General features: G+C 37.6%; 1 protein-coding gene across 2 annotated transcripts in view; it reads left to right on the top strand.

The window, feature by feature from the left end:
- BACE2 (beta-secretase 2) overlaps nucleotides 1–18,014 on the top strand; it is an 86,712-nt gene extending 68,698 nt beyond the window's left edge. For both annotated transcript variants that reach the window (XM_057545626.1, XM_057545625.1), the window contains one exon: nucleotides 17,523–18,014. In XM_057545626.1, coding sequence (XP_057401609.1) covers nucleotides 17,523–17,776 — 254 coding nt within the window. In that variant the 3' untranslated portion in view covers nucleotides 17,777–18,014. The remainder of the gene's footprint in view (nucleotides 1–17,522) is intronic.
- The last annotated feature ends 231 nt before the right edge of the window (nucleotides 18,015–18,245 follow it).

Below are 18,245 nucleotides of genomic sequence, written 5' to 3' on the forward strand. Positions count from 1 at the left end.
TCTAAATTTAAATGTATTATTAAATATGTTATCAATGATAGTCTGATATGTCTGTCCTGGATGCTAAAATAGATCCAACTTAATAATTTTGGTAAATATTATTTAGCGCCAATGAAAACGTTAGATATAAGCTACATTTGGTATCCTTCAGTCTTGGTGTAATCTTTTGGACACTTTCTATAATAAGAAATATATTTATTATAGTGCTTCCACTGTATTCTATATGGGATATGCCATCTACCTAGATAGCTAAATATATAGAAGCAAGTGTAAGCATATATTATTTGGTATTAGAGAATAAACTCTGCTTAAAATTACAAAAGCTGAATAAAAATTTCACAAAAAAAAAAACCAAAAAACACACTGTCTATTCCCACAAAGTAAAATAACAATTTGGAGAACAGAAAAAGAGAAATATTCAATGCAAAAATTAAGTATTAGGCCAATTCATATTCTATATAAATAAAATCATCTAACCCCAGGGACATATTTGATATCTTGCAATGTATCTCCTTAAATACCAGTGCAGATTTCTTTGTATTAGTGAACAGGCTTGGAATCCTTGAGACTTGACATTTTTTTTTATCTTAGTCATGAGTAAATGTTTACCTTTCAGCTGTGTATTAACTCTTTCAACCTGTTAGATTATCACTGAAAGAGAGCTTTCTCTGTAGCATTACCTGGGACTGTACAACCTGGAACACCACTGAATCTCCCAACTGTGACTCTTTCCCTTCTTCTAACACAGAGGATCTGAGAACTACAGCAATTTCCCCACAATTTCTGTTCTCTTGTTAAATACCATTAAAGCAGAGGCTATGATGGCAACAGCTGTTATATCGTCCACTTTACTTAATACCTCAGAGAGCTTAATCTTCGTATATTTCCCGAGTGAATTACTGTTGGAAATAGTTTAATATTAAGTGTCTCTAAGCAGACCGTCTCTTGCACTTCATCATGAATTCTTTGTTAGGTGCTCTTATACAACTTCTTTGGGGCTATTTTTTTTTAAATGCACTTAAGGTCTTGGTACTTAAACATTAGATTTTACCAGCAGTGGGAATATACTCTGATATGTCTTCTCTTTAGTGCAAATTGTTTAGCCATTAAAGTAATTACTTCCCTCAGGGCAGCAATTAGGAGCTAGACAGTGGTCTAAATAAAGCACCATAGTAAGTGGAAGAGATACCCTGCCTTTCTTTTTCTTTTTAAAGTGTTTATTTTTAAGTTATAGCATGTTTTAAATAACAAAATGTTTTCAATTGCAAGAAATCATGTTATTATGTACACACTTGGGAACACCCAGATCAAACAAATGCTAACATTTTGTTATGGTTTCTTCAAAAATTTTTCATAGAAATAAAAATAAATATAGCCCCATGCCAATTCCTTCCCCAGAATTACTCTTTATCCTGAAATTTGTGTATATTCTTCTCCTAATTACCGCACACTTATAATTTCACTTCTTGGTTGTAACTACCTTGGATTAGTTATCCATTGCTGTATAACAATTACCTCCAATTTAGCAGCATTCCATGGCCTTGTGCAGGTGCCTAGGGTCAGGAATTGAGAGGGGGCGTAGCTGGTGGTTCTGGCCCATGGTCTCTTGTGAGGCTGCAGCCACCTGAAGGCTGGAGGGTCCACTTCCAAGTTCACCCACGTGGTTGTTGGCAGGAGTCCTCTTTCCTCACCATCTGGACCTCATCACTGGCCTGCCTGAATGTCCTCAAGGTAGGACACTGATCACCCCAGAGCAAGTGATCCCAGAGAGAGGGAGAGGGAGGGAGAGAGAGAGAGAGAGAGAGAGAGAGAGAGAGGGAGGGAGGGAGGGAGGGAGAGGGAGGGAGGAAGGGAGGGAGGGAGAGGAAGGGAGGGAGGAGGGGGGGAGGGAGAGAGAAGGAGAGGGAGAGAGAGGGAGGGAGGGAGAGAGGGAGGGGGAGAGAAGGAGAGGGAGAGGGGGAGAGAGAGAGGGAGGGAGAGAGGGAGAGAGCACGCAACAGAGTCCCCAAGACAGAAGCCACAGCCCTTTTATAACCTAATCTCAGAAGTGCCGTGCTATCACTTCTGCCTGCTCTTCTGGTCACACAGAGCAACCCTGGTTCTGTACTACTTGGGAGGGGACTACACGGAGTAGATATCAGGCAGCAGGGATCACTGGGGGTCATCTTAGAATCTGCCTACTGTATACTTATAAATGAGTACCTATACCAAAACATAGGTTGGTTTGTTTTGGTGTTTTGGTATTTTTTAATTTATATGAATGCCTTAGTGCTGTGCATATTCCTTGTCAACTTGCCCTGATTGCTCAACTTTACATTTGGTAGAATTTCCATGTTGAAATCTGTACTAGGTCATTCATTTTGACTGCTGTGTAGTATTCCATTGTGAGAATATACCCAGATTATTTACCCACTCTGGCCTTGAGTAACATTTGGGTCATTTCTGATATTTCAACTGCGTTGAACATCTTTGTGCACGTGAGTGAGATCTTTTGGAAATGGAATTTCTAGGTGATTTGCTATGCCAGCCTTCAGTGTTACTGGCTGCTGACTAATTTGTCTTCCAAGTAGCTGGACCACCAAAGTTATACAAGAATTTTCATTCCCTCGAAGTATTATCATATTTGTTTTGTTTTCTTTTTTGCCAATATGTGTGTGAAATAGTGCTACATTTTAATTAATTGCTCGTGAGATGACATAACTTTTGATATGTTTATGGGATGGTTAAGCTTTTTCTCTGATAGTGAATTTTTCTATTAACAGCTTGTGTACATCTTTCTAATTATTTTTTATTGACATACATAAGTTCTTTATATATTTTAGATACTAATTTTCTGGGTTATATGCATGGCACATATTTTCTCCTAATCTCTCTGGCTTTTCTTGGTTTTTGTGTCTTTTATTTACATTTTTAATTTAATGAAGTAAAATTTACTAATCCCTTTTTATAGCTTCTATTCTGTACTTTATTTGAGAAATTCTTCCTTTCTCTAAAAAAATAGAGATTATTTTTCTTCTAAAGGTACTTTATACTTTTGTTTCATTTTCTTCTAAAATGTGAAGTGGGAATCTAATTTTTATGAGGCCACTGAATTTTCTCAGCATCATTTATTGAATATATGGTTTCCCACTGATTTTTTCAATATTTTATTGTAAAAAAATTTAATATACAAAAAAGACTAAAAATAATACAATAACGTCCTGCATACTGACCATCTAGACTTAATTTTAACATTTTGCCATGTATCAGTATGTGTATATGTATATATATATTTTTTGCTGAACCATTTGCAAATAAGTTGCAGATATCATGACATTTCACCCCTAAATATTTCATTGTTCATCTCTTAAAAATAAGTACATTCTCCTACCTAACCATAATATCAATATGACACCTAAAAAGGTAACAATATTTACCTAATATCATATAATATCTAAGCCATATTCAAATTTCCCCAGTTGTCCCAAAAATGTTTTCCTTAGCTTTTATTTTTTTTGAAGGCCAGTTGTATTATAGAATGTATCATACTCAGATTCATCTGAGTATTTCCTGATGGTATCATTTAACATTTTTGTTTAATATCATATTCGTATTTCCTGGAAACTTAGGACTAGAGGCTTGATTAGATTCAGGTTAAATATTTTTTGCAAGGTACCTACTGAATTTTAATAATTTCTTTGTCATGTATATATATCTGGGTCTATTTCTGAGCATTCTATTCTGTCCCAACAGGGATAGTTGTGTATCTCTGTGCTATAACATATGGTTTTAATTTCTGTAGTTTATAATAAGATTCAATATCTGGTAGGTGTTTGACTCTTCTTCTTATTCTTCTTTAAAATTGTCCTGGCTACTTTTATCCTGTTATTCAGCTTGTCAAGATCCCTGAAGAATCATATTGAGATTTTGATCAGAACTACATTGAATTTATAGATTAACTTGAGAAGACATCAAATTTCTACTGTATGAGTCTTTCCCACATTAATGTGCTAAATCTCATTTGTTTAGGTCATCTTTGATGTCCTACAGCAAGGTCCTGTGGTTTTCTCTAAAAAGGTCTTACACGTATACTTATTACTAAATACCTCTTAGCGCTTACTGTTATTTTAGATGAGATTATTTAAAATTGTATTTTCTAATGGATTATTTGGTATACAGGCTTTCCATTTTATTGTGTAGTAATCTTCTACACAAGGCGTCCAGCCGCCTTGCTGAATTCTCCGTTTTTTAAAGTTGTTAGAATCACTTGGATTCTCTTTGGAAAGGTAGATGATCTGCAAATAATACGCTTTTTAGCATTTCTAATCTTTTATCTTTTAGTTATTTTTCTTTTTCTGATGCTTTTAGAGACACTATTGAACAGAAAATGGTGATGGACATTTCTCCTTACTTTAATGGGGGTGATTAAAATACTTCACCATTCAGCATAATGGATGGGTTGGGTTTGTGGAAGTCCCTTCCAATCCTCAATTAAGGGATTCCTAGTTGCTGACATTGTTTAGTATGAATTAAAAAAAGCTGCTCAACAGTTTCTACTAATGTTAAACATACTCCTACTCAGTGACCCAGCAAATTTCACTCTTAGCTATATGCAAAGGAGAAATGAATGTGTATGTCCACTGAAAGACTTGACCAGAAACAGCTTTATCCATAAAACTAACCGAAGTGCTGCATTCATGATAATTACATAAAACTATCATTTTCATCAAACTAAAAACAGTCCAAAGTCCTTCAAAGGAGAATGGGTGAATAAATGGTCATCTTTCCATTCACTGGGACACTACACAGCAATTTTCTTTCTGCTGCAGAATGTACTTTAGGATTTCTCTTATAAAAGTCTGTGAAAGGTAATTTTTATTTTGCCACACCTCTTGAATCATAATTTAGCTGTGTGTGGAATTTAGGTCAACCGTTTTCCCTTAGTGTTCTGGAGATGCTGTTTCATTACTCTCCTGCTTCATAATTGCTGGTGAAAAGAGGCCAGTGAGTTTCAGTTGTTATACCTTTAAGGGTAATCTATTCCTTCTCTCTGGGTGCTGTTGAGACTTCTTTTATTTTAAATTTTTAGTGTTCTGAACTTTCACCATGATATATCTAGATATAGATTATTTTTTCATCTTGCTCAAGACTCATTGTGCACTCTGATTCTGATAACTCATGTTCTTTGTCATCAGCCCTAGAAAATTCTCAGCTGTATCTCCACACCCATTCTTCTACTCTCGTCTAATCTCCTATGAAATAAATTTTGGGAGTTCTCGTTATTTCCTCCATAACCCTTGACCTTTCATTCATATTTTCTTTGCTGCGTTTTGTGTAGGTTCCTCAGGTACATCTTATATTGGTCTAGTTCTCTCTTCAGCTGTGTTCGATCTATTTAACCTATTCTGTGAGTTTTAAATTATATTGACCGTATTTTTCATTTTCAGAAATTCTATTTTGTACTTTCTCAAATGTACTAGTTTACTTTTCTGTAGTGTCCTGTAATAATTTTGTTGTGGCTTGTATTTCCTTTATCTCCTTTATCATTTTTTATTTAATTTTAAAAAACGGCTGGGTAATATTCAAAAGGTACAGTGATTTATACAGCACCCCACTCTCTCAGATTCAATCACATGAGTACATAAAATCTTCCCTTGTTATTACTTTTTTGAGCCTCATGATCTCCTATTGTATGAGTGTTTCCTAATTTGTTTAATTAATCCTTATTGATAGGCATTTATGTTGTTTCTAATCTTTTGTTGTTACAACAGTGCTGCAATGGATACCGTTTATATATGTCTATTCACAGATAAGAAAGTATACTTCCAGGTTGGATAACTAGAAATAGAATTACTGGGTTGAAGGGTGTATCATTTGTAATCTTGGTGAATATTGTCACATTGCTTTCCATAGAGGTTATACTCGCTAATACCTGACTATACTAGTTCTCTAGCAATGTATGTGATGGCCTGTTTCTCCAGTCCGACTCACCAAAATAGTGACACACTTTGGGGAATTCTGCCAATCTGATAGGTGAAGAAAGATTATCTCAGTGCAGTTTTAATTGTATTGCTTTATATGGGTGAGGTTGAGTTTCTTTTCATATATCTAAGGGTGTTTGTTTTTCCTTTTCTGTGATCTATCCACTCCTATCTTTTCCCCATTTTTTTCTGTTGGGTTTTTAGTTTTTGGTGTCAATTTTTAAGAGCTCTTTATGTCTTCATTTGTCTGGAGAAAGAAAAGCTAAAATTCATATCTCAATCGGAAATTATTTTTAAACTTTGCTTCTGATGAATTTTAGTGTAAAAAATGTTTACTTTTATGCATGTAAATATATCAGTCTTTTGCTTTAAGTTTCTTGGGTTTAATGTCCCTTTTAAAATTACCTTTCTCACTAAAATTATTTTGTGAGTTATTTAACTATATACTTTTATGTTTGATTTCCCTTGGCATAGCATGTACAGATTAAATTTTTTCTCCCCAAGATGACTGCCAGATTGTTTCTATAACATTTATCAAATGATCTATCTTTTCTTGACTAATTTGAAATCCCACTATTATTGCACACCAAATTCAAGTAAATATTTGGGAGATATATATTTATTTCTGGGTTCCCTATTTTGTTCCATTGATATGTTGTATAGTATTAGTTTCCTTTTATTGTTCTTTTTTCAAAACTTCCCTGCTATTCTTAATTTTCTTTTCCTTTATGAACTTTTGAATCAGCTTGTTAGTTAAAGAAATAATCTTGTTGGTATTTTAGTGAGTTTTTAATCCCTTTAAACACAGCTGTTGTATAATGCAAGCAGATTGTTGTATTTTCTATCATTGATAGAGAACTCATCTCCTTGTTTTTGTGTCTGCTGACTGTTCTCTCCTGGTGGACTTTTTTTCTCACTTGGTTTGTAATTTTTTGTTGTGAGCTTATCTTTAGTGAGAGTGTTTTTTTGTTTTTTTCCCAATCTGAGAGAGTTGAGTGCACTTTGGGTTGTAAAAAATGTTCCTATAAAGCAATTTGCACTTTTCTGTTGAGTGTTTTTCAAACCATGAGAAGTATGGTGTTTCTACACCAAGTTGTGTAAATTTAGATGCCAGCCATGATTGAGGTATTGGTTTTGAGGTTCTGTTTCTCATGGGACAGTCTTTCTTGCCCTCAGCTTCCACCCTCCTCAAACCTCAGACAGAGTCAGGCTTCCTTGTTGGTAGAGTTTTCCTGGCTCCCTGTACTGATGGGCCAGACTTTTGCTGGCATGTCATCTCTAGCACCCCTGTCCTTGGTGCTGGGGTCAAGTCTTCTGTCCACCTCCAACTCGTTGGGAATTGGAACCCAGCCCTGGGGCCTATTTCTGAGCTCAGCTACAAATTTAAAATTAAGGGTTGTTTTTGTCCTCTTTTCTGTGTGTTATAGCAGGAGAAAGTTCTACCTTTGCACCAACCAGAACCTGAAAATCTTTGGGAGCTGCCCTTCTCCCCTAGTGTCTTTATTTTGGTTTTCATAATAATCTGAGTTTGTCAGACAACACTTAGCTTACAGGATTAGGCTTCTCTATAAGGGTTGGGGTGGGAAAGAAGGCAGTGAGTGGGAGCTTTTTGATTAGAATCTCCTGGGGAGCTTTTTAAAATATGCATGGTCTACATCCTCACCTCTTTTTTCAGCCAAGGTATACAAGAATGGTGGTGGGTGGGTGCGTGATGGGTATTTTGGAAAAAGATCCCCAGATGCTTCTCTTCTTCTGCCCCTGCTTCTCCTCAACTCACCCTCCACTCCTACGGACAGTCACTATTCTAGTCTCAGATCAGAGCCAGATAAACAAGGTGGCAGTCGTGGCGTGTCATGGAGAAGGCCAGCCTGGGTCTGCAGCACATAGTCGCACATACCTGGAACAGGTACCAGGGGCTGGAGCACATTCACCTGCCTCTGTTGCCTGGACCAAATGTCCTATAGCTAGGAAAATAGTAGCGTGTTAAAATTGACAACTTTCTCTTAATGTATCCAAAGCTTCTGAAACACCACCCATCTCTTTTTATAGATTGAGACATTTAGCACCCAAGAACTGTATAGATTTCAGCTTAGACAATTTGAGACACATCGTGGATTGTGGCAGTCGTTTAACTGTGAATTTTCTTTGCGGCAGGTTGAAACTGGATATTCTGGTTCATGTTTAAAAATAGGAAAGTTAGCTGTTAAGAACAGAGTCTCAGAGATATGCCTCTGCCATCTACTTAGAGTACAACCAAAAGATGCCAAAGCCAAGGGCCCCCAAAGACATAGATTAGGCAGCCCTGCTTCCTCATTTTACAGAAAAGAACACTGAGGCTTTGGGATGGTAAGTGGCTTCACATGGTTGCAGAGCAAAACGGTACTGAATCCATTGCACCGGTCCTATAATTCCAGGACACTCTTCCAAGTAAACCACATCCACTCAGAAAGCATCTCAGTACCAACTAATCCATGGGAGGGGACGGGTCACTTCATTTTGTATGCTGTGGTGGAAAAGACCCGACCACTATAATTCTTATAGTTGGTAGAGGAGCTGTCTTCCTTAGGCACTCATTATCAGCTGGGTCCTGACCTTCTAGGAGACAAGACAGAAAATGCATAATTAAAATTTTAACCCAAGCCCTTGATGAAAGAATTTAAAGTAACAGTGTATTAACAGCTGACATTTAGTAAACACTGACCTTAGTGCAGGCACCCTGCTAAGTGCTTAACTCCTATTGACTTGGTTATCTACACAACAAGACTCTGCTATTATTGGCTTCACTTTACAGATGGGGAAACTGCGGGGCAAAGAAGTTCAGTAACTTGACCAAAATGACACAGCTCAGAAGCGGCAACTAGGACTTGCCCCCCAGGGACCATGCTCTTAGTCACTGCACACTATGGCCTCTCATAAATCCAATGTGAAAAGTGAAAATCTGTTCTGTGACCACAGAATTAGTAGTATGTGTAATAAATGCACAGGCTTTTCAGTGAATGGCATTTCTAGAAAATACTCTTCAGAAGTAATTTAAAATCAACTTTCCTTTAACATTGGGTGGCTGGTTAGCAAATGTGAGAAGGCTGTTGTTTCCAGATAATACATTATATCTGACAACCTTAAATTGGGGCTAGTTCTCAAAAACTTTTTAAAAAATACATAACTTTTCTGATTATAAAAATAATACATGTACATTAAAGAAAATTTGATGATGTTGGGTTGTTTTTTTTTTTTTTACTATTTTTATTGTATTTGTATATATGTACAGATGGTCCTAGATTTATGGTGGTTTGACTTGAGATTTTTTGACTTTGTGATGGTGTGAAAGCCATATGCATTCAGTAGAAAGCTTACTTTGAGGTGTGGATTTTGATCTTCGGCTGAGCTCGCAATATGCTGTCGATGCTGTTGGGATGCTGGGCGGCGGCAGCCTCAGATGCCAGTCCGCCCCGCAATCTCCAGGGTAAACAACCGATGACACGCTTAGAACCACTCTGTACCCAGACAGCCATTCTGTTTTTCACTTTCAATACAGTAGTCAGTAAATTACAGGAGATATTCAACACCTTATTATAAAATAGGCTTTGTATCAGATGATTTTGCCCACCTGTAGGCTAATGTAAGTGTTCTAATGTAAGTGTTCTGAGCACTGTTAAGGTAGGCTAGGCTCAGCTACGATGTTCAGTAGGTCAGGTGTATTAAATGCATTTTGACTTAATGATATTTTCAACTCATCATGGGTTTACTGGGCTGTAACCCCATCATAAATCTAGGCAGATGTGTGTGTGTCTCATATATGGAAACATGTATAAACTTGGGCGTTCCACTTGAAGAACAATACTAAAATACTAATTACCCTAGGTACCTAGCAGAGCTGGCGTTGGTTTTGTTTTTCTTTTTTAACCTAAATGCAATCATTTCACATGTGTTATTCTTTGACATACTTTTTTGACTGCCTTGTTCTTTTGATTTTTTGAAAGCGTCATTGAGATATAATTGGTATGAAATGAGCCATTTGTGTTATAGGGTACAATTTGGTAAGTTTTACATTAGGTGTGCAACCTGAAAACCATCCCCACACACAAGATGATAAACATTTTCATCATCTTGCCCCAAAGTTTCCTTGTACTTTTCTGTCCTTCCTGCCCCCCAGCCCTTGCTGCCTCCGACCCCAACCCCAGGTAGCCACTGATCTGCCTTCTGTCACTATAGATTACTTTTCACTTTTTAGAATATCATATAAATGGAATCATAGCATGCATTCCTTTTTGTCTGACTTCTTTCACTCAGCATAATTATTTTGAGATTGATTTTTTTTTCATGTATCAGTAGTTCATTCATTTTTATGCTGAGCAATGCTCAATTGCATAGATATATCATAATTGGTTTACCCCTTTCACCTGTTGAACTTTTGGGTTGTTTCCGGGTTTTTTTGGCTATTATAAATAAAGCTGCTCTGAAAATTAGTGTAGAAGCCCTTGGACATAATTTTCATTCCTCCTGAGTAAATACCTAGGAGTGGAATGGCTGAGTCATAGGAGAGGGGTAGGTTTCACTTCCTAAGAAATTGCCAAACTGTTTTTCAGAGATGGCTGTGTCCTTTTCCATTTCCACCAGCTGTGTATGAGAGTTTCAGTGCCTCTACATCCTCACCAACATTTGATATGGTCCATCTTTTTCACTTTAATAGGTAGTTAGTTGTATCTTATTGTGGTTTAAATTCGCATTTCCCTAATGACTCATGGTCTTGAACATCTTTTCATGTGCTTATGTGCCACTTACACATTTTCTCTGGTGAAGTGTCTTTTCCCATTTTCTTGCCCATTTTTGTATTGAGTTGCTTTCTTATTTTTGAGTTTTCAGAGTTCTTTATATTCAGAATACAAATCCTTTATCAAAAATGTGACCCACAAATATTTTCTCCCAGTCTTGTCAGTCTCTTAATATTGTCTTTCAAAGAGGACAGGTTCTTAATTTTGATGAAATAAAATTTATCAGTATTTTTCTTTTATACATTGTGCTTTTTGGTGTTAGAGCTAAGAAATTTTTTGCCTACCTCAGTGACACAAAGATTTCCTCCTGTGTTTTTTCTAGACATTTTATAGTTTTAGAAATGTGTTATTTAGTTTCCAAATATTTAGGGATTTTCCAGCTATCTTTTAGTTGTTGATGTATAGTTCCACTGTTGCCAGAGAACATAGTATGAATTGAATCTTTTAAAATTTATTGAAACTTGTAGTGTGGCCCAGGATACGTCCATCTTGGTAAATGTCCTATGTGCTCTTGAAAACAATGTATATACTGCTGTGTGGGTGGAGTACTCTGTAATTGTCAAATTGATTGATAGAATCGTTCAGGTTGTCTATATCCTTACTTATTTTCTGTCTCCTTGCTCTATTATTGAGAAAAGGATGTTAAAATCTCTGACTATATTTGTGAAGTTGTCTATTCCTCCTTTTGCACTTTTACCATTCTTCTTTTACATATTTTGAAATTCTGTTGCTAGAGGCAGAAATTATGTCATATTTATGAATTGAACATTTTATCATTATGAAATTACCATGTTTATCTGATAATCCTCTGCTCTGGATCTACTCTGTCTGATATTAATATAGCCACTCTGGGTTTCTTTTTATCAGCATTAGCATGATACATCTTTTTCCATCCTATGACTTTTAACATAATTGAGTATTTACATTTAAAGTAGGCTTCTTGTAAGCAGCCTATAGTTTGGTCTTGCTTTTTATCTAGTTTGACAATCTCAGTTTTTCAACTGGGGTGTTTAGACCAGACTTCAGCAAACAGCAACCAGCAGGCTAAATCTGGCACGTAGCCTGCTTTTCTGTGGCCCATGAACTAAGAATGGTTTTTACATTCTTAAAAGGTTGTTTAAAAAAATCGAAAGGAATATGTGATAGAAATCATGTATGACCCAAAAAACCTAACATGTTAACATGGTCCTTTATGGAAAAAGTCCACAAACCCCTAGTGTAGACTATTTATATTTAATGTGATGATTGATATGGTTTGGTTTAAGTCTGCAGTCTTGCTATGTGTTTTCTCTATCTTTTCTGTTCTTTCTTTCCCTTTTTTCTCTTTCTGCCTTTTTTTTTTTTTTTTTTTGGCTGCATTGGGTCTTTGTTGCTGCATACAAGCTTTCTCTAGTTGCAGTAAGCAGGGGCTACTCTTCGTTGCGGTGCACAGGCTTCTCATTGCAGTGGCTTCTCTTGCTGCAGAGCATGGGCTCTAGGCACACGGGCTTCAGTAGTTGTGGCACGTGGGCTCAGTAGTTGTGGCACGTGGGCTCAGTAGTTGTGGCTCACGGGCTCTAGAGCACAGGCTCAGTAGTTGTGGCACATGGGCTTAGTTGCTCCGCAGCACGTGAGATCTTCCTGTAGCAGGGCTCGAACCCATGTCCCCTGCATTGGCAGGTGGATTCTTAACCACTGCGCCGCCAGGGAAGCCCCTCTGCCTTCTTTTGAATTGAGCATTTTTTCCCCTTGTTTATTAGCTATGACTCTTTGCTACGTTATTTTAGTGGCTCTAGGGTTTGTAGTATCCACATTTACCTTATCACATCTACCACTTCCTGAGTAAAAGAACCTACACAGTGTACTTCCCTTTCTCCCCTCTGTCATTTGTGCAGTTATTGTCATACATATTACTTAGATGTGTGTTACAAACCACCCAATATATTGTTATTATTTTTGCTTTAATCAGTCAGTTATCTTTTTAAATATTTAAAGTTAGAAATGAAGATTTTACAGTTGCCTACATAGTTACAATTTATAGTGTTCTTTTCTGTGTGTAGGTCCAGTGTTTCCACCTGATATCATTTTTCTTCTGCTGGAAGGGTTTCCTTTAGTTTATTTTATAGTGCAGCTCTATGGTGATGATTTCTTTCTTTTTTTCAGCTTTATTGAGATATAATTGACAAATAAAAGTTATACATATTTAAGGTATACAACTTGATGTTTTGATATATGTGTACATTGTGAAATGATTACCACACCCAAGCTAATTAACATGTTCATTGCCTCACATAGTAGTTTCTTTCTTTCTTCCTATTTTTTTTTTTTTTGGTAGTGGTAAGAACACTTAAGATACACCCTCTTAGCAAATTTCAAGTATACAGTATTGTTAACTATAATCACCATGCTGTACATTAGATCCCAGACTTATTCATCTTGCATAACTGCAACTTTGTGTGCCTTAACACCTCCCCATATGCCCACCCCCCCAGCCCCTAGCAACGACCATTCTACTCTCTGAAACTATGAGTTTGACTTTTTTAGATTTCACATGTAAGTGGATCATGCAGTATTTGTCATTTTGTGTCTGGCTAATTCCATTTAGCATAATGTCCTCCAGGCTCATCCATGTTACACAAATGGCAAGATCTCCTTATTTTTTAAGACTGAATAATCCTTCATTATGCATATGTGTGTGTGTTTGTGCACGCGCATGTGTGTGTCTGCCTATAATAAATTCTTTCTGCTTGTGTATGTCTGAAAACATCTTTTTTATCTTTACTTTTGAAAAATATTTTTGCTTTGTGTAGAATTCTAGGCTGGCAGGGTTTCTCCCCCTGGTATTCTGAAGATGTTGCCCCACTATCTTGTAGCTTGTATTATTTCTGACATGAAATCTTCTGTAATCCTTTTCTTTGTTCCTTTGTACATAATATTTCTTTTTCTCTCTGCTTTAAAGATTTTTCTCTTTATCACTGGTTTTCAGCAATTCACTGGTGTATTCATGTTTCTTATACTTGGGGTTCTTTGAGGCTCCTGGATCTGCGGGTTTATACTTTCTATCAAATTTGGAAAATTTTTGGTTACTATTTCTTCAAATATTTTTTCTGTCTCCCATCCTCTCCTCTCATTTAGGTGGTCCCATGGTTTACTGATTTTCTGTTTTTTTTCAGTATTTTGCTCTTTCTTTGTTTCATTTCGATAGTTCCTATTGGTATGTTTTCAAGTTCACTTGTCTTTTTTCTGCAGTGTATTATCTGCTATTAACACCATTCAGTGTATTTTTCATCTCACATAATGCAGTTTTTAATCTCTAGAAGCTTGATGTAGGTCTTTTTTATATATATATATATAGTTTGTATGTCTCTGTTTAACATGGCTAATACTTCCTCTAGTTTCCTGAGTGGAATAGAGTTATAATAACTGTCTTAATACCCTGTCTAATAATTCTATCACCTGCGTCATTTCTTGCTAAGTTTGAGTTGATTAGTTTTCCCCTGCTCCTTATTGTGTTTTCCTCTTTCCTTGCATCTTGGTAATTTTGTATTGGATGCCAGACATTGTGAATTTTACCTTGTTGGGCACTGAATATGTTTGTATCCTCTAAAATACTCTTGAGGTTTGTTCTGGGTCACAGTTAAGTTCCTTAGAAAGAGCTTGATCCTTTTTTGTCTTGCTTTTAAGCTTTATCAGAGGGATCAGAGCAGTGTTTAGTCTATGATTAATCTTTCCTATTACAGAGGAAAGACCCTTAGTGCTCTAAGTACCCTGTGAATTGAGTGAGTTTTTCTGGGTTTTTGTTTGTTTTTTTCACTGTGGGAAACAAGAGTGAACAGGAAATAATTGGCAATAGGCATTATTCTCAGGCCTGTGTGAACTCCAAGCACTGTTTCTTTTAATCCTTCCAAGTGGTTCTTTCACTGGCCTTCATTCATTTTAAGGTCAGCACTCAGCTGGAGGCTCAGGGGAGGTCCTCTGGAGATGTGCGGCATTTCTCTGTGTAGCTGTCTCCTCTGCACCCCTCTCCCTGCAAACTCTAACAGCCTTTGCTTCTCTGGGTTTCTGCCTCTGTCTCCCCAACTTGGGGAGACCACCATACCCCGCCAGTGTCACCCTTCTCTGTGCCACAACCCAGGAACTCTCTCAAGACAGTAAGGAGGGCACCTGTGTGGCTCACACCATCTGTTTCCCATCTCTCAGGATTTACTGTCTCTCCTTGTTCAAGTTTTAATATCTTCAGAGTCTTTTTTTCATGTTTTTTTTTTGTGTGTCTATTTTAGTTGTTTCAGGTGGGAGGGTAAATCTGGTTCCTCTTCCATCTTGTCTAGAAGCAGAAGTGGTTTCAAGTGATTTTTCATTTCTTTGTGCTTTGCTCTATTAAGATATTGTCTTTGCACTAAGCATGTTTCACTCTCACGATTGCATTTGTTAAAGTTTCTCTATTTACAAAGTAAATAAATCTTTGAAAAGACGAATGACCTACTGTGGAAAGACATTTGCAGCCAAAAAAAAAGTTTTTTACCATATAAACGACTCTTACAAATCCATGAGAAAAAGATAGAAATTAGAATAGAAATAGAAATGGCCAGTGAGTGTATTTTTCAAATAGTCCCCCAACTAGTAATCAGAGAATTGTAAACATTATGATCTTGGATTGAGGACCATCATTCTTCCTTATAGATGCTTCCTTATAGATGCTGGTGTGAGAATGGGAAGAGGCACCCCCATCCTATGCTGGTGGGCATGTGTGCACAGTGGCTCAACCTTTCCTGTGGGCATGTTGTCAGCAGATATCCAGATGCCTAAAAGTGAGCATACCTTGACCCATATTTGACTTTATTTATTCATTCTGAAACATAATAAGAATATGGGCAAAGATTTAGGTACAATATGTTTCATATGTCAGTGTTTATAATGGTGGAAATATTGAAAACCACTTAAATAGTCACAAATAGGGATTGATAAGCAAATTCGATACATCTATAGTTTAGTTTTTTGTGTAGTCATAAAAATAGCATTGTGGAAAATGAAGTGATAATCAAAAGATTTTTATTACGTAATGTGAACATACAGTGTATGAAACAGCACGTGTTACATGATCCCATCTTTGTTTAAAAAATTGATGCCTATGATTATACTCTAAACTATGAATATTGACGTTTCTGGGTGGTGAATTTATGAGTTTTTATTTCCTTGTTTACTTATATTTTCAAATTTTCTACTGTACGTATGTATCGCCTTTGTAATAAGAAGAGTGGAGTTATTTTTTGTTATTTAATATGTTTGTTAAATGCTATAGGCCAGGTATTGGCAAACTTTTTCCACGAAGAGCCAGATAGTAAATATTTTAGGTTTTTGAGCCAGATGGTCTCTGTCACAACTGTCCCACTCTGCTGTTTTAGCACAAAAATAACCATAGACAATACATAAATGAATGAAAGTGGCTGTGTTCCAACAAAACTTGATTTTCAAAAGGACCTGGCAGGCTGCCGGTAGCTGAAGATGCTACAGGCACTTGGGTGTCTAGATTAACTGAAGGCCAGCATCCCTCTGTTCGTAGGTATTGCAGGCTCTGTCGCTTGCTTTTCTCTCCCAGCACACTTAGAAAAAGCCATGGATCCACATTTACAGAATCCACATTTGTAACAAGAAAATGTCACCTCTTTGCAAACTATTTGAGTTTGTCTTTTCCCACATTTTAAACCACACTTTTAACTATTATTCCATTGTTATTTTGACTTTTTCTTTCCTCAGTAAAAAAAAGATCTTACTTGGCAGGTCTTAGGATCTTGAGGCTTTACTTACAGGAAAATTAATGCTTAGCAGTGTTATTTTCTGGCACCTAAATATTCATTTCTGCAGTTAAATACAGATAAATGGGTCATGAGGCCTTTTTCTTTTTCCAGGTAAAACTTGAGATGCCAAGCAAATTCTATACTTCTGAAAGGAGCAGATCAGGCTAGTGTAGACAAATGAAATACTGGCAATCCCCAACCTGCTTCAGGAAATCACTTCAACTTCCTTCTCCAGGAAGAACATTTTTCAAGAGTCAGTTTGCAAAAGTCACAGGATGAATTGTAGCCGTGTTTTCTCTTGGTTACCAGTTATGTCCTGAATCTGCTGTTGCACTCACTAACCACTCTTGATTCTGGGTCCTGTGTACACTGGAGATGTGTCCTATGTGTACATAGGACAGGAGTGCAATGGGGAAGGGTCTCCTGGGCCAGGCTTACCCAGCTGGTCTTGGAACCCATTAGGAATGTGGGTCAGGCTGATGTGAGCATGTTACCTACTGGGGAATCCACCACAGAGCATGCACTCAGGTTGACTTACAGGGGAAATCCCTGTGATTCTGGCGGGTGCGGCTGAGTTTTCTGTTCTAGATGGTACTTCTCTTCCTACTTGCCCTACTCTTCCTTGCTCATCTCCACTGAGGAAGCACGACCACACAGCTCCTAACAGGCTCTGACTGACACACTCTCACCTGCATAGCACTCCAGCCTTGCCAGCCTTGCCAGCCTCCACGAATCACCTGACGCTTCTGCACGGGCCCTTCTGCACATTACTCCCCACCAACACCTGCAGACCTTGAAACATGCTGTCATTCCAGTGTGAAGGGGACCGGACCCTCTGAAGGGACACGGCCACCGAGACCTCCCTCGGTGCGTGCTCAGATGCCTGGGCCCTTGGAACCTGAGTGCCGATGTGACTTGACTTGGGCTGATAAAGCACAGGGTTATCTCTTTTGTCATGCGATAGAGATGGACTGCTCATTTCATAGCTGTGGATTTTCCCCCTTCTGTCTCCTCAGAAATCACAGGTGCTCCAGTGTCTGAAATTTCTGGGCCTTTCTCAACAGAGGACATAGCCAGCAACTGCGTCCCTGCCCTGCCTTTGAATGAGCCCATTTTGTGGATCGTGTCCTATACTCTCATGAGCGTGTGTGGAATCATCCTTCTTATCTTAATTATCCTGCTGCTACTTCCGTTCCGGTGCCGGCATCTACCCCCAGATCCCGAGGTCGTCAATGATGAGTCCTCTCTCGTCCGGCATCGCTGGAAATGAAGAGAAAAGCCTAAACTCTAGCAACCTTGAACTCAAGGATTATGACAATTCAAGGGGCAGCAGGCAGGGGTTATAAGGCAAGGTTTCTTCCTGTGTCCATTAGTCTTAAGTCTCTGTTCTGCTCCCAGATGCCTTCCAGATTCACTGTATTTTGATTCTTGATTTTAAAGCTTCCTCCTACTCTCCTACTTCCAAGGAAAATGATAATAAAAGACACCTCATTCATAATCAAAACAGAGTGAATTGGGCTTCAGGCTTTATTAGCTGGTTATGCCAAACTATCTAGGTGTGCCACCCCCCCCACCCCCCTCCCAAAAAAAAAGAAAAGAAAAGAAAACCAAGAGCCTTGCTTGTTTGGCTTGTTCTCTCCTCCCTCCTATCTCTGGAGAAATAAGTGCATATAGTTTATAATTCTTCTTAGCTAATGGGAAGCTTTTTGTATTCATCACATTTAAGGGTATTTTGTACC

This window comes from Balaenoptera acutorostrata, chromosome 4, assembly GCF_949987535.1.
Source record: "Balaenoptera acutorostrata chromosome 4, mBalAcu1.1, whole genome shotgun sequence".
Lineage (NCBI taxonomy): Eukaryota > Metazoa > Chordata > Mammalia > Artiodactyla > Balaenopteridae > Balaenoptera > Balaenoptera acutorostrata.